This window comes from Scophthalmus maximus, chromosome 21 (assembly GCF_022379125.1).
Source record: "Scophthalmus maximus strain ysfricsl-2021 chromosome 21, ASM2237912v1, whole genome shotgun sequence".
Lineage (NCBI taxonomy): Eukaryota > Metazoa > Chordata > Actinopteri > Pleuronectiformes > Scophthalmidae > Scophthalmus > Scophthalmus maximus.
Window position 1 is genome coordinate 15,205,001 of NC_061535.1, and position 12,922 is coordinate 15,217,922.

Consider the following 12,922-nt stretch of genomic DNA (forward strand, 5'->3'; position numbering starts at 1 on the left):
GTATATATATCTATATATATATATGATGGAAATGGTATATATGATGATATGATGGAAACAACTTTGCCGTGGCTCACGTGACTGATCCGCTGTTTCCTGTCGAGCATCAGACCCGTCGTCTCTTACCGTCCTCGCTGCCGCCGCTGCATCATTTTGCAACCTCTTCTTCTTCTACTGTTCTCTTACAGCCATGTCACGGTCGACCTGCGTAGCCCACATTGCAATCTACTGACCAAATTGCTGTAGTGTGTTCGCTTCACACCAGTTGATAGAAACGCACGTGATTAGCATTTTCTTATTTGCGAAATTTCGCTTAAATTTTTCTTAAAGCTACAGTGTGTAATATTTAGAAGAACTTTATTCACAGAAGTTGAATATACTGTCCATAACTCTGTTCAGATATGAGTTAAATCTAGTTCCATAAGGTGGACCCGACCTCCGTGTGGGTCTCCATGTTTCTACGTCGTGTTGAATATGGTTGTTGAACTAAACGCTCAAGAATACGTTGCGTTCACGTTGAATTTTCAGACGCTGATGGAAACAGGAAGTGGAGTCAGAGGTGCGCCACCATAAAGTGTCCCCTGTCGGTCTCTCAGTGGGTTGCGGTTTGCAACTTTACCACCAGATGGTGCCAGAAACATACAAAAATGACACATCGGGGCTTTTAACATTTAGATGGAAACGTCGTGACTGTTCCTGTGTCTTCTTGTCTCTCCAGGCGTATCACTGGTACGAGTTGGGTCACCGGCGAGGCCACTTTGCGTCGGTGTGGCAGAGATCTCTGTACAATGTGGAAGGACTGAAGGCTCAGCCCTGGTGGACGCCCACTGAGACGGGATACTCCGATCTGGTCAAGGTGCGGCGGGTGCATTTATATACGTGTACGAGGCAGAGTGTAGGGGTGAAATGTTTGGAAAAATGACATTGTGTGTATATGTGCGTGCGTGCGTGCGTGTGTGTGCAGACGCTGGAGAGGAACTGGAAGACGATCCGGGACGAGGCTCTGGCTGTGATGGATCAAAACACGGGACTGTTCATACCTGAGGAGGAAAACCTGAGAGAGAAGGGAGAGTGGGGCCAACACACACTGTGGCAACAAGGTACACACACCCTCACACACACACACACACACACACACACACACACACAGATTTACTCGAGCAAATATGTCTAGATAATAATCAATACTTCATTTAGGTCATTTGCTATAAATAAACCTTTGCTGTTTCAAGTTTCTCACATTTTTATATCATAACTAACATGAAAATTAAACTACTGAGGGTTTGACCTGTATATAGACTTTGTTGCTTTATATATATATGTGTATATATATATATATATATATATATATGTATATTTGTGTGTGTATTTATTTATGCATCTATTTTATTAAATCAGGACCATCACGGTCCTGATCTGGTTCAGGACCACCACGGTCCTGATCTGGTTCAGGACCACCACGGTCCTGATCTGGTTCAGGACCACAATAGTTCTGATACCCTTCGAAACCCTTTTTATAAATGGTGTCATTGAGGCTTGACATTTTACAGTTTAACCAAAAACTAATACCATAAATAATTATAAATATTAAGAAAACACAAATATAACTTGAATGAAGAAAAAAAATCCTTTTTTGAAAAGGTAAAATATAAACATGAATGTCTTCATCTCTATCTTTTCTGCATTATTACATGAACATAAACGTTGATACCAATATGTTTGTGAATGTACATTCAAAGCTACTAGAAAATCCTCATCCCTTGCAAGCATATTCATACATGTCCAATAAATCTGGATCTGGTTCTGGTTCTGGTTCTGATTGTGATCTGTGTTTCAGGGAGGAAAGTTGGAACCTCCTGTCAGGGCGTCCCGAAGACTTGCTCACTGCTGGAGAGATATCCTGAAGCTACAGGCTGCAAGAGAGGACAGGTACACACACACACACACACACACAAAAAATAATCTGGTTCTTTACCCTCCGAACCATGACTGTGTGTGTGTGTGTGTGTGTGTGTGTGTGTGTGTGTGTGTGTGTGTGTGTGTGTGTGTGTGTGTGTGTGTGTGTGTGTGTGTGTGTGTGTGTGTGTGTGTGTGTGTGTGTGTGTGTGTGTGTGTGTGTGTGTGTGTGTGTGTGTGTAGATTAAGTTCTCGGTGATGCAGCCAGGTACTCATGTGTGGCCTCACACTGGTCCCACTAACTGCAGACTGAGGATGCACCTCGGCCTCGTCGTCCCCCCACATGGCTGCAGGATCCGCTGCACCAACCAGACCAGGTGCCGCACCAACCTTCACCTTCACCGTCATCCTCCTCTATTTTCTCCTTTTTTTGTCTTTAAAAAAATCTCTACTTGTCATCTTCTCTCTCTCGTGTTCTGTCCTCTGGTCGTTTTCATCCCACCTTAAGACTTCTTTTGTTTTCTTTTAAATTTCCTTTCCTTTCCTCCTCTTCCTTCATTTCTTCTTCTTATTTTTCATATGTTCTCCTCTTCTCCCATTGACCTGCTCCTCTCCATGATCACAATCATGGGCGTCATCTGATTTGTGAAGTGTAAAAGATTTGAGATGATTGAACCCACGTGTCCGACTGAGCAGACCAGCTGTTTTAAAAAAGACCATACTCCTGCATGAACGTCACTGAGGTCAGTAGATATGTCTGTAGGTCGTCCTGTAGGTCAGTAGTCAGGTCTGTCGGTCGTCCAGTAGGTCAGTAGGTCGGTAGTCAGGTCTGTAGGTAGGTCTGTAGGTAGTCAAGTCAGTAGGTAGGTCAGTAGGTAGTCAGGTCAGTAGGTAGTCAGGTCAGTAGGTAGGTCAGTAGGTAGTCAGGTCAGTAGGTAGTCAGGTCAGTAGGTAGTCAAGTCAGTAGGTAGGTCAGTAGGTAGTCAGGTCAGTAGGTAGTCAAGTCAGTAGGTAGGTCAGTAGGTAGTCAGGTCAGTAGGTAGTCAGGTCAGTAGGGAGTCAGGTCAGTAGGTAGGTCAGTAGGTAGGTCAGTAGGTAGTCAGGTCAGTAGGTAGTCAGGTCAGTAGGTAGTCAAGTCAGTAGGTAGGTCAGTAGGTAGGTCAGTAGGTAGTCAGGTCAGTAGGTAGTCAAGTCAGTAGGTAGGTCAGTAGGTAGTCAGGTCAGTAGGTAGTCAGGTCAGTAGGTAGTCAAGTCAGTAGGTTGGTCAGTAGGTAGGTCAGTAGGTAGTCAGGTCAGTAGGGAGTCAAGTCAGTAGGTAGGTCAGTAGGTAGTCAGGTCAGTAGGTAGTCAGGTCAGTAGGTAGTCAAGTCAGTAGGTTGGTCAGTAGGTAGGTCAGTAGGTAGTCAGGTCAGTAGGGAGTCAAGTCAGTAGGTAGGTCAGTAGGTAGTCAGGTCAGTAGGTAGTCAAGTCAGTAGGTAGGTCAGTAGGTAGTCAGGTCAGTAGGTAGTCAAGTCAGTAGGTAGGTCAGTAGGTAGTCAGGTCAGTAGGTAGTCAGGTCAGTAGGTAGTCAAGTCAGTAGGTAGGTCAGTAGGTAGTCAGGTCAGTAGGTAGTCAAGTCAGTTGGTAGGTCAGTAGGTAGGTCAGTAGGTAGTCAGGTCAGTAGGGAGTCAGGTCAGTAGGTAGGTCAGTAGGTAGGTCAGTAGGTAGTCAGGTCAGTAGGTAGTCAAGTCAGTAGGTAGGTCAGTAGGTAGTCAGGTCAGTAGGGAGTCAAGTCAGTAGGTAGGTCAGTAGGTAGTCAGGTCAGTAGGTTGGTCTGTCATCAGATCTGTCAGTTGGTAACTCATCATGTAATTAATAAAAATCACCTCCGACTTCCTGTTCTTCTCCGCCGTGTGTCCCAGGGAATGGGAGGAGGGTAAAGTCCTCATCTTCGACGACTCCTTCGAGCACGAGGTTTGGCAGGACGCCGACAGTTACCGCCTCATCTTCATCGTGGACGTGTGGCACCCGGAGCTGACGCAGAACCAGCGGCAGACTCTGAGCGCCATTTAGGAGCATGAAGCAGACGGGCGGACGTGGAGCGCAGGCCCGGTGAGAGTCATGAGCGATTCTTACTGTCCATCAAACTGCTAACGGACTCTGACTGACAGACGGACAGTTTGACTGACGGGATTCTTCTTTTTGCTTTGTTTGTGGATGAACTACTAAAACTGCAGAAGACGAAGGACTGAAGGATGGAAATGATTTTTTTCTGGGGAATACTACTGACCTGACAACCTTTGACCAACAAACAAACTGAACGCATGAGGTACTTGTTTCAGCCCCGTCTGGACCAGCTTCACGTTCCCTTACGTTCAGGGGAATCTCGCTAACGTTGTAGAATTCAACGGGTGTTTTCTAGCTCTGGAAACATTTTGTCATTTTCCCAAAGGTACAGAGGTTTACTGAGTTTCAAACCAGCTCCTGGTGTCACGTGTTGGAGATGAATTGCGACGTGAAACACTAAACCCTCGAACAGAAGAGAGGAGTCCCTGATAAAAAAGAGCTCATATACATTTTTGAGAATGTTGTGGAAATGTTGCTGTTACTAAGAGAGAAGTCGTCGTTTCACTTTATTCCACGTTTCACTTTTTCCATCACCTTTTGCACAGTCACAAGGAAACATTAGACGCTATGACAGAGGATTTATATTTGTATAAAAAAATACAGAAACATTGGTTACCACAAAAAAGTGAGTGTGAGTGTTTGGTTTCCTCCGGCGACCGTTACTTCCACTCTGGTGCGATCCTTCATCTTGTTTTCTTTTTCAAGGGTTTTGTCACATGACGTGTGGTCGTGAATTATTTTCATTATCGTTTAATCGGTCGATTATTTTCTCGATTAATCAATTAGTTGTCAATTAGTTGGTCAAACCAAAGATATTTAGTTTACTGTCACGGATGAGCAAAGAAAGTAGACCATTTAGAAAGTAGAGAAACATTTAATAAGCTGAAATCAGAGAATTCTTTTCTTGAACCGATTAATCGATTATCACAATAGTTGGCGATTAATTTTGTTGTTGATTATTAATCGATTAACTGTTGCAGCTCTAGTCGTGAAACATTTCGACAGCAGCATGAACTTCAGCATTCTGTACCTTGAAAGGAGCCATTTTGAATTTCCGCCTCTCTGGATTCTTTAAAACACGTTGTCAAGTTCAATGTTGGAGCTTAAAAAAAAACTATGTTACCAACAGCTTTTTTTTGTTCCAAAAATAAAATGTCCACTGTGAAATGAAACAACGACTCGAGCTCGTTGGTGTAAATGTTTAATTCTATACATTCATTGAAAGGAAAATACATTACGTTACAGTCGGGTGGATCCGATCACCTGTAGCCCTGATGACGAGTCAAACACTGCAAAAAAAATTCCTCACACTTGTCAAGCCGCTCTTCATAAATAATACATTTTATGTCAAGATACATTTTTTTCCAAGAGAAATTATCGACCTGCAGATTTTATTTACCTTTCCTCAGAAATATGATCTCATTCATTTCTGTCGCGAGATAATTTCACTTCAAATATCTCAGACCGGCTGGAAAAGTGTGCCTCTTGATTTGTTTCCTTTTGCAGTGTAATAATACTTAATATACAATCTTTGAATAAGTTAAATTCAATAAAAACAATCCTTCACTGCAGAGGAGGTTTGAAGGTGATCGTTTGGCATCCTGCCGTTTTTCTTCACAGCACAATTCTGTTTTCGCCCTGGTCGAACACGGACAGCTGGTTACAGGGAGACGCGCGTGCAGTGCTTTTATTTTGAAATGCTTGTGTGCGAAGATGGTCCGACGTGACGTGATTTTGTTGTTTTACATGAAAGAAAGAAAGAAAAAAAGTAGAAATCTTTCTACCAAAGTGGAGCTTCCTTCACGTCAGTTTAGTTACCGACATTCTTTTCTTGGTGAAACTCTCCCGCGTGACGATGAAGACTTCAGAGCGAAGCTGACGTCAGATCTGGATCTTTTTGATTCATGGTTCAGAAAAAAACAATAAGGATGACGAAGACACGACTCACCAACGAGGATTCAATCACATCTCGCCACAAATCCAAATCTCAATCAAATAAGATTCGTGTTAAACCTCCTTTGAAACTGCATGAAGCTCAAAGTGGTTTAACATTCAAATCTGTGTTTCATCCTTTTAAAAACACATTTAATGAACTCAATCTCAGTTTAAAAGAACCGTCGTCGCTTCGTCCGGCTGTAAATGTTTGTCAGTTTTTGATCTGATTGTAATTTTGCTTTCGTTTCTCGTTTGCCTCACGTTCGACTTCTCTCCGAGGTTTGAATAAAGTTTCCTCACGTTTGACACCTAGAAGGTCGTTTCCTTTCTGACTCGTCTCGCAGAAACTCGTCGCGTGGTCGAACGTGAGTCCTCAGTGTTGTTGTTGTTCATCAGAACAGATGCTGCTGGAGAGAAGCTCAGTTGAGAGGCTGATGGCTCAGAGACAGGACAGACTGTGTGTGTGTGTGTGTGTGTGTGTGTGTGTGTGTGTGGACACTGTAGTTCTGTGATGTAAAGAAAAGAACTTATGTGCATGTGTCAAAGTGGACGTTGTGTTTTTTTCTGGAGTAAATCTGTGTGTGTGTTGATTTAGTTTGTGAGCGTGAATTTGTGTGTGTTGCTCTTCGTGTGTGTGTGTGTGTGTGTGTGTTCAGTCCAGGGCCAGCAGCGGCGTGCTCGTCTCTCTGTCGTTCGGTCGCAGAGTCCCTGGTTCCGCCGCCGACTGAGACCTGCAGCGGACGAACAAACACTGAACAGTTTAGAACTGAAGTGGTTTTAGTTTCACGTCCGTCGAAGCTTCAAGTCGTCCAAAAACGTTGACCTTGAAAATAAATAATAAGAACATCAAACTCCTCCTCCTCACCTCTTCATCATCTCCTTGTCTCCTCCTCCTCCTCCACAGTTCTCCCTGACGTGCAGCGCGTCGTACGTCAGCGTGTACTCCGTGTCGTCGTTGTAGTCGGGGCCCAGCAGCGTCCGGGCCCAGATGCCCATGTCGTACGGCGGCAACGTCCCGCCGAACTCTGACGGCAAACACTCGGGTTGGATGAGCTGGTGGAGCGAGTTCAGGTTGTTACCGTGGAGGAAGATCTGAGGAGGAGGAGGAGGAGGAGGAACAGGGAGAGGAAGAGGGGAGAAGAGGGAGGAGAGGAAACAAGGACGGGGAAGGAGGAGGAGAGGAGAGGCGAGCAAACAAGATTAGGAGGAACAACAAGGAGAGGGGAGGAAACAAGGAAAAGGGAGGAGGGGGTGAAACAGGGAGAGGAGAGGAGAGGTGGAGGAGACAAGGATGAGAGAGGGAATGAGGAGAGGAAGAAGAAAGGGAGATTATGAGAGGGGAGGAGAGGAAACAGGGAGGAGGGGGGGAAAGGGAGAGGAGAAGAGAGGTGGAGGAGAGAAGCAGGAGAGGAGATGAGGGGAGGAGCAACAAGGAAAGGGAAGAAGAGGGGGAAAGAGAAAATAAGGAGAGGAAAGGAGAAGAGAGGTGGAGGAGAGGAGAGGGGAGCAAACAAGATTAGGAGGAACAACAAGGAGAGGGGAGGAAACAAGGAAACAGGGAGAGGAGAAGAGAGGTGGAGGAGACAAGGATGAGAGAAGAGGAAGAAGAAAAGTGGGGAGGAAACAAGCTTAGGAGGAGCAACAAGGTGAGGAGGCAAGGGAAGGAGAAGAGAGGAAACAAGGAGATGAAGAGGAGACAAGGAGAAGAGTTGAAGAGAGGAGACGAAGAGAAAAACACAAAAGAAATTAAAGATTAAAAAACTGCTTAAAAACGAGAAGAAGACAAAAGTGAAAATAAAAGTGGAAAAACAAACAAGAACCATAAGATGAAGAGGAGGAAGACGATGAGGAGGAGGAAGACGATGAGGAGGAGGAAGACGATGAAGAGGAGGAAGACGAAGAAGAGGAGGAAGACGATGAGGAGGAGGAAGACGATGAGGAGGAGGAAGACGATGAAGAGGAGGAAGACGAAGAAGAGGAGGAAGACGATGAGGAGGAGGAAGATGAAGAAGAGGAGGAAGACGATGAGGAGGAGGAAGACGAAGAAGAGGAGGAAGACGATGAGGAGGAGGAAGATGAAGAAGAGGAGGAAGACAATGAGGAGGAGGAAGATGAAGAAGAGGAGGAAGGTTTTCACCCGTTTCCTGGTCTTGTCCTTGAGGAAAGGCTTGATGATGGTGTACATGGCGTGAATGTACCACGGCTGATTCACAAAGTGGATTCCTCCGAACCGAGCGGGAAAACTGTCCTGAGGACGGGTCAGAGGTCAGAGGTCAGTATCTGTGACCTCACATGATACAAACATCAGTGTTTTACCTCGATGAAGGTGACATCATCAAAACAACATCTGTCGCATATTGATATTTACCTGTAGACCTTCGATAGCCAGTTTGAGGATGTTGGGCGTGAGCTTAGACGCCTGCTTGAAGGAGAAGTTGCTCCAGTCGATGATGAGGACGAAGCCGTTGATCTGCAGCTCTGGGTTTTCGATCAGAACCTCCAGAGAGAGCAGGATGGCCCGCAGGATGTCTGTGAAGGAGTTCCTGGGGGGGGGGGGTCACCATTGATCAGAAGACGATCAATAGTTAGAGAGAGTGTGACGCTTCTTCAGGCTTCAGGTCTTAACTACAACAGTTGAGTCCAAAGAGCAGATAAGATTCATTAGGCTCTCAGTGTGTGTGTGTGTGTGTGTGTGTGTGTGTGTGTGTGTGTGTGTGTGTGTGTGTGTGTGTGTGTGTGTGTGTGTGTGTGTGTGTGTGTGTGTGTGTGTGTGTGTGTGTGTGTGTGTGTGTGTGTGTGTGTGTGTGTGTGTGTGTGTGTGTGTGTGTGTGTGTGTGTGTGTGTGTGTGTGTCGTACCTGCTCTGGTCCCAGTTGGAGGCGAACAGGATCAGGATTTTTCGACCGTGCTGGTCCGGAGTCTCCAACACGCCCGGAAAACCATCCATCAACGCTCGCTTGATCCCCGGGTCGTCCACCTGACACACGCACGCACGTCCACACACACAACGAATTTGTGTTGTGTTAGCGACATGTTAGTGATCTGTTAGTGACGTGTTAGTGATCGTGTTAGTGATCTGTTAGTGACGTGTTAGTGATCTGTTAGCGGCGTTTTAGCGGCATGTTAGGGACGTGTTAGCGGTGTGTTAGTGATCTGTTAGCTACGTGTTAGCGACGTGTTAGCGGTGTGTTAGTGATCTGTTAGCTACGTGTTAGCGACGTGTTAGCGGTGTGTTACTGATCTGTTAGCGACGTGTTGAGGACGTGTTAGGGATCTGTAAGTGATCCGTTAGCGACGTGTTAGTGATCTGTTAGCGATGTGTTAGTGATCTGTTAGCAACGTGTGACTGATGTGTTAGGGACGTGTTAGTGATCTGTAAGTGATCTGTTAGCGCCAGATAGCGACTTGTTAGCGACGTGTTATTGACGTGTTAGCGACGTGTTAGCGACGTGTTAGCGACTTGTTAGTGACTTGTTATTGACGTGTTAGCGATGTGTTAGTGATCTGTTAGCAACGTGTGACTGATGTGTTAGCGACGTGTTAGTGATCTGTTAGCGGCGTGTTAGGGACGTGTTAGTGATCTGTAAGTGATCTGTTAGCGCCAGATAGCGACTTGTTAGCGACGTGTTATTGACGTGTTAGCGACGTGTTAGCGACGTGTTAGCGACTTGTTAGTGACTTGTTATTGACGTGTTAGCGACGTGTTAGTGATCTGTTAGCGGCATGTTAGCGGCATGTTAGGGACATGTTAGTGATCTGTTAGCGCCAGATAGCGACTTGTTAGTGACTTGTTATTGATGTGTTAGCAACGTTTTATTGACGTGTTAGTGATGTGTTAGCGAGATGTAAGTGACTTGTTAGCGACTTGTTATTGATGTGTTAGCGACGTGTTAGCGACTTGTTAGTGACTTGTTATTGATGTGTTAGCGACGTGTTATTGACGTGTTAGCGACGTGTTACCTTGAAGCTCTGGAACATGTCGAGGTTCTGCTGTCGGAACTGGAAGTACTGCGCCAGCAGTCGGAAGGTTTCCCCTTGGTCGAACTTCCGGGCCCTCAGGAAGCGGAGGATGAAGTCATCGTCCGTCCGCAGGAAACCGATGTCGGGCCGCGTCACAATCATGTCCCGCACCTGAAGTCAACGCAGACGGGAACAAGGTTCAGCGTGAACAGAAGGAAACTGATTTTTTCCGTCCGTTTGTTTTTTGGTTTGATTATATCGAGTAAATAACTGATTGTTTGATATTTAAAGATAGATATCGATGTATAGGTACAGAGATTATTTCACAAATGACTAATTATACTATAATTCGAGGAAACTCTTGTGTGTAGCCATCTCTGAATCTCTGCTCTGCTTTTCAGCCAATCAGCAATCACAACATTTTCATCTAGAACCGTTGACATGATGATGCCCTGTAACCAAAGGTGTCACTGTGACATCACAACACTTTTACTCTTGTTTTCATTGTGACCTCATCGCCCGGTTGGTGGCCTCACGATGTCGTAGATGATCTGAGATGAAACAGTTTGAGGTTTGACATGTCGTTTACCTGCTGGATGTCCTGGTGCAGAGTGTCGGGGTTTTCGTTCAGCTCTAACCGAGCTTTCTCCGTCGTCTCCGAGCTCAGGCCGGCGTGGAGGTGTGTCATCATGGCGCCTCCCTCCCGCAGATCGCCAGGCGAATCCACGTTCGACTCCTGTGGCTCGAACTGACCAGGAAGTCACAATCTGATCTGCCGTCTGGGCCTGAGACGTCGACTAAAGGCAGCAGGACAGAAGGAGTTCGATCTCTGGATGAACGATCAGATTGAGTGTCAGTAGGAAAACAATCGCGGTCGTCCTCTCGTGTGCAGGAGTCAACAATCGTCAGCGCCGCCTCCCTCTACATCGCCGGCTGGAAGTCCAAAGTCTTTTATTGTTTTTTTCGATGAGAATCGTTCAGGCTCGTCCAAGGAAGGAAAAGGGAAAAGAACACATCCTTTGTGTCCTAAGCGTCTTCCCGTCCGGCGGCTCGCAGCTCCCTCCTCCTCCTCAGCTCCGTCATGGTGTTTCCGGGCGGCCGTGGGTTTTTGTTTCTGCTTCACCAGTCGACGTCGGCGACACGCCGCTTTGTCATGATGAGGCTCGATTACGATGAGGGCCGCGCGTCAGAGGTTTAGAGGTCAGTTGAGGCAACGGGGGGTTCCTCCGCCTACGAGAGAGGAAATACACACAATGTGGATCGTGGGGTTTTGAAGATGGCAACGTCAACGCATCACGGCGAATAATATCAAAAATCTAATATCATCCAACAAAAACATCTGAGCCGTCATCAGACCCTGAAGTCCTGAAGTTACAAAACCATATTCACACTGTAAGACAAACAGTTACACACAACACATTCAGATGCTCGTGTTCCTCGGGACGTCCCGCAAAAACTCTGGTGAACTTCAGCCTTTTCATTTTGTTTTTATTTTTACACTTTGGTTTATAGAGTAATGACGTTAGCGTGTTAGCATGTAGCTACGCCTGATTGGGCTGCAGACTGTCCTGATGTGAAACACTCAGCAGCTACAGTCACTTTACTTTTCACACACTTATTTTATTACATCATATATTACATTTATATATTAAATTCTACTTTTAAAGAATATATATCATATATTGAATTTATATTATATAATGTTATATTAAATCATTTGTTGGCTCCATCAGTTGACTCCGCCCCCAGCTTGTCCCCATCTGCTGTGTCAGTTGTGGCCACTGAGGACAATGAACAGACCTGAGACACCCCCCCCCCCCCCCCACACACACACACACACACACATATGAAACATGAAGCACAGATGAAAAGGTCAAACCAGACCAGAAGATAAAACCTGTCTGTGTGATGGAGACATGATATAGATGAGGAACCGTTTCAGTTGATCAGTTGATCGATCAACGTGACCCCGGTGTGTCCTCACAGCATCCTCCTCCTCATCCTCATCCTCATCCTCCTCCTCCTCCTCCTCCTCCTCCTCATCCCCCTCCTCATCCTCCTCATCCTCCTCCTCCTCATCATCCTCCTCCTCATCCCCCTCCTCCTCCTCCTCCTCCTCCTCCTCCTCATCATCTTCCTCCTCCTCCTCATCCTCCTCAGGAGGAGAGCGCGGCTCGGCCCGTCACTCACCGCTACGTGTGCTGGTTGGATCCCGGTCGTCCTGCCTGGCCCGCCGGCCCTCCGCCACCGCCGCTGCTGCTGCCGCCGCTGGTGCTGATGCTGGGGACGGTGGCGGCCATCGGTCCCGCGGACAAAGGAGATTTCCGTCCAAATTTAAAAAAAACCAAAGGAGCGAAGGGAATAAATGAAAAAAACAGAATCAAATCAAAGTCCCAGGAGGCGTCGGAGAAGATTACAGCCTGACGCGGAGGCTCCGTGTGGACATCGTCCCGAGGAGGAGGAGGAGGAGGAGGAGGACCGAGATGCGTTTTCACTTTGTGCTCCGAGAAGACGTCAGGATGCTCCGACACCGTCAAACACTCCGAGAGCAACAGCACCGCTTCCTGTCGGCACTTTCAAAATAAAATCGGAATGGACTGGAATAAGTACAGGTTAATTCATACAGTTTAGATTTATTTATATGTATATATATTGAAATGTTTAGACTTGTGTTTGGTTGATGGAAGATAAGCTTACATGAGCACTCGACAGAAACTACACCCACTTTAAAAGTTGAAAATATGAAAGGAAAAATAAAGGACAGGTCATGTTCAATAGAAGAAAAAGTTATTTATTTATTGATTAGAACCTTTTATATTGAGTTATTGTTTTTGATTGTGTTTCATCAAACAAAGAAAAGTAAAAAAAAAAAACAATATTTAGACGAAAGCAGTCTGTGTTTTTGTTTTTTACATCCATCTCTCTTCATTTATCTAAATAATCAACTCCTTATGAACATTGTTAACAGTTTTGTGTATGTGGATCTAACTGTAAACTCCCTGAATATTCTAGGTCCTAAATAAACG

General features: G+C 45.8%; 2 protein-coding genes across 13 annotated transcripts in view; one reads left to right on the forward strand and one right to left on the reverse strand.

Annotated features, from left to right (window-relative positions):
* The window catches only part of LOC118290937 (aspartyl/asparaginyl beta-hydroxylase), a 35,496-nt gene extending 22,718 nt beyond the window's left edge, over window positions 1-12,778 (forward strand). For 5 of the 8 annotated variants that reach the window (XM_035618713.2, XM_035618710.2, XM_035618717.2 and 2 more), the window contains 5 exons: window positions 719-856; window positions 965-1,100; window positions 1,838-1,929; window positions 2,140-2,273; window positions 3,798-5,174. In XM_035618713.2, coding sequence (XP_035474606.1) covers window positions 719-856; window positions 965-1,100; window positions 1,838-1,929; window positions 2,140-2,273; window positions 3,798-3,948 — 651 coding nt within the window. In that variant the 3' untranslated portion in view covers window positions 3,949-5,174. Of the gene's footprint in view, window positions 1-718; window positions 857-964; window positions 1,101-1,837; window positions 1,930-2,139; window positions 2,274-2,547; window positions 2,743-3,797; window positions 5,175-12,056 lie in introns of those variants that run through there. The other 3 variants (XM_035618712.2, XM_035618711.2, XM_035618715.2) reach the window with 3 other exon arrangements.
* Window positions 5,190-12,224, reverse strand: LOC118290945 (clavesin-1-like). 5 transcript variants are annotated; one of them, XR_007030260.1, is made up of 9 exons: window positions 12,087-12,224; window positions 10,486-11,126; window positions 9,897-10,067; window positions 8,795-8,913; window positions 8,306-8,480; window positions 8,075-8,185; window positions 6,803-7,029; window positions 6,238-6,668; window positions 5,190-5,291 (listed from the first exon to the last, which is right to left on the reverse strand). XR_007030260.1 is itself a non-coding variant. In XM_035618726.2 (8 exons), exons 2-8 carry the CDS (start codon window positions 10,585-10,587, stop codon window positions 6,590-6,592), a joined length of 945 nt encoding a protein of 314 aa, XP_035474619.1. In that variant the 5' UTR covers window positions 10,588-11,126; window positions 12,087-12,224; the 3' UTR covers window positions 5,190-6,589. The 5 variants fall into 5 exon arrangements, 2 of the variants coding, with proteins under 2 accessions (XP_035474619.1, XP_035474618.1); XR_007030258.1 differs by having other exon boundaries at window positions 5,190-5,895; XR_007030259.1 differs by having other exon boundaries at window positions 5,402-6,668.
* Window positions 12,779-12,922: the final 144 nt, after the last annotated feature.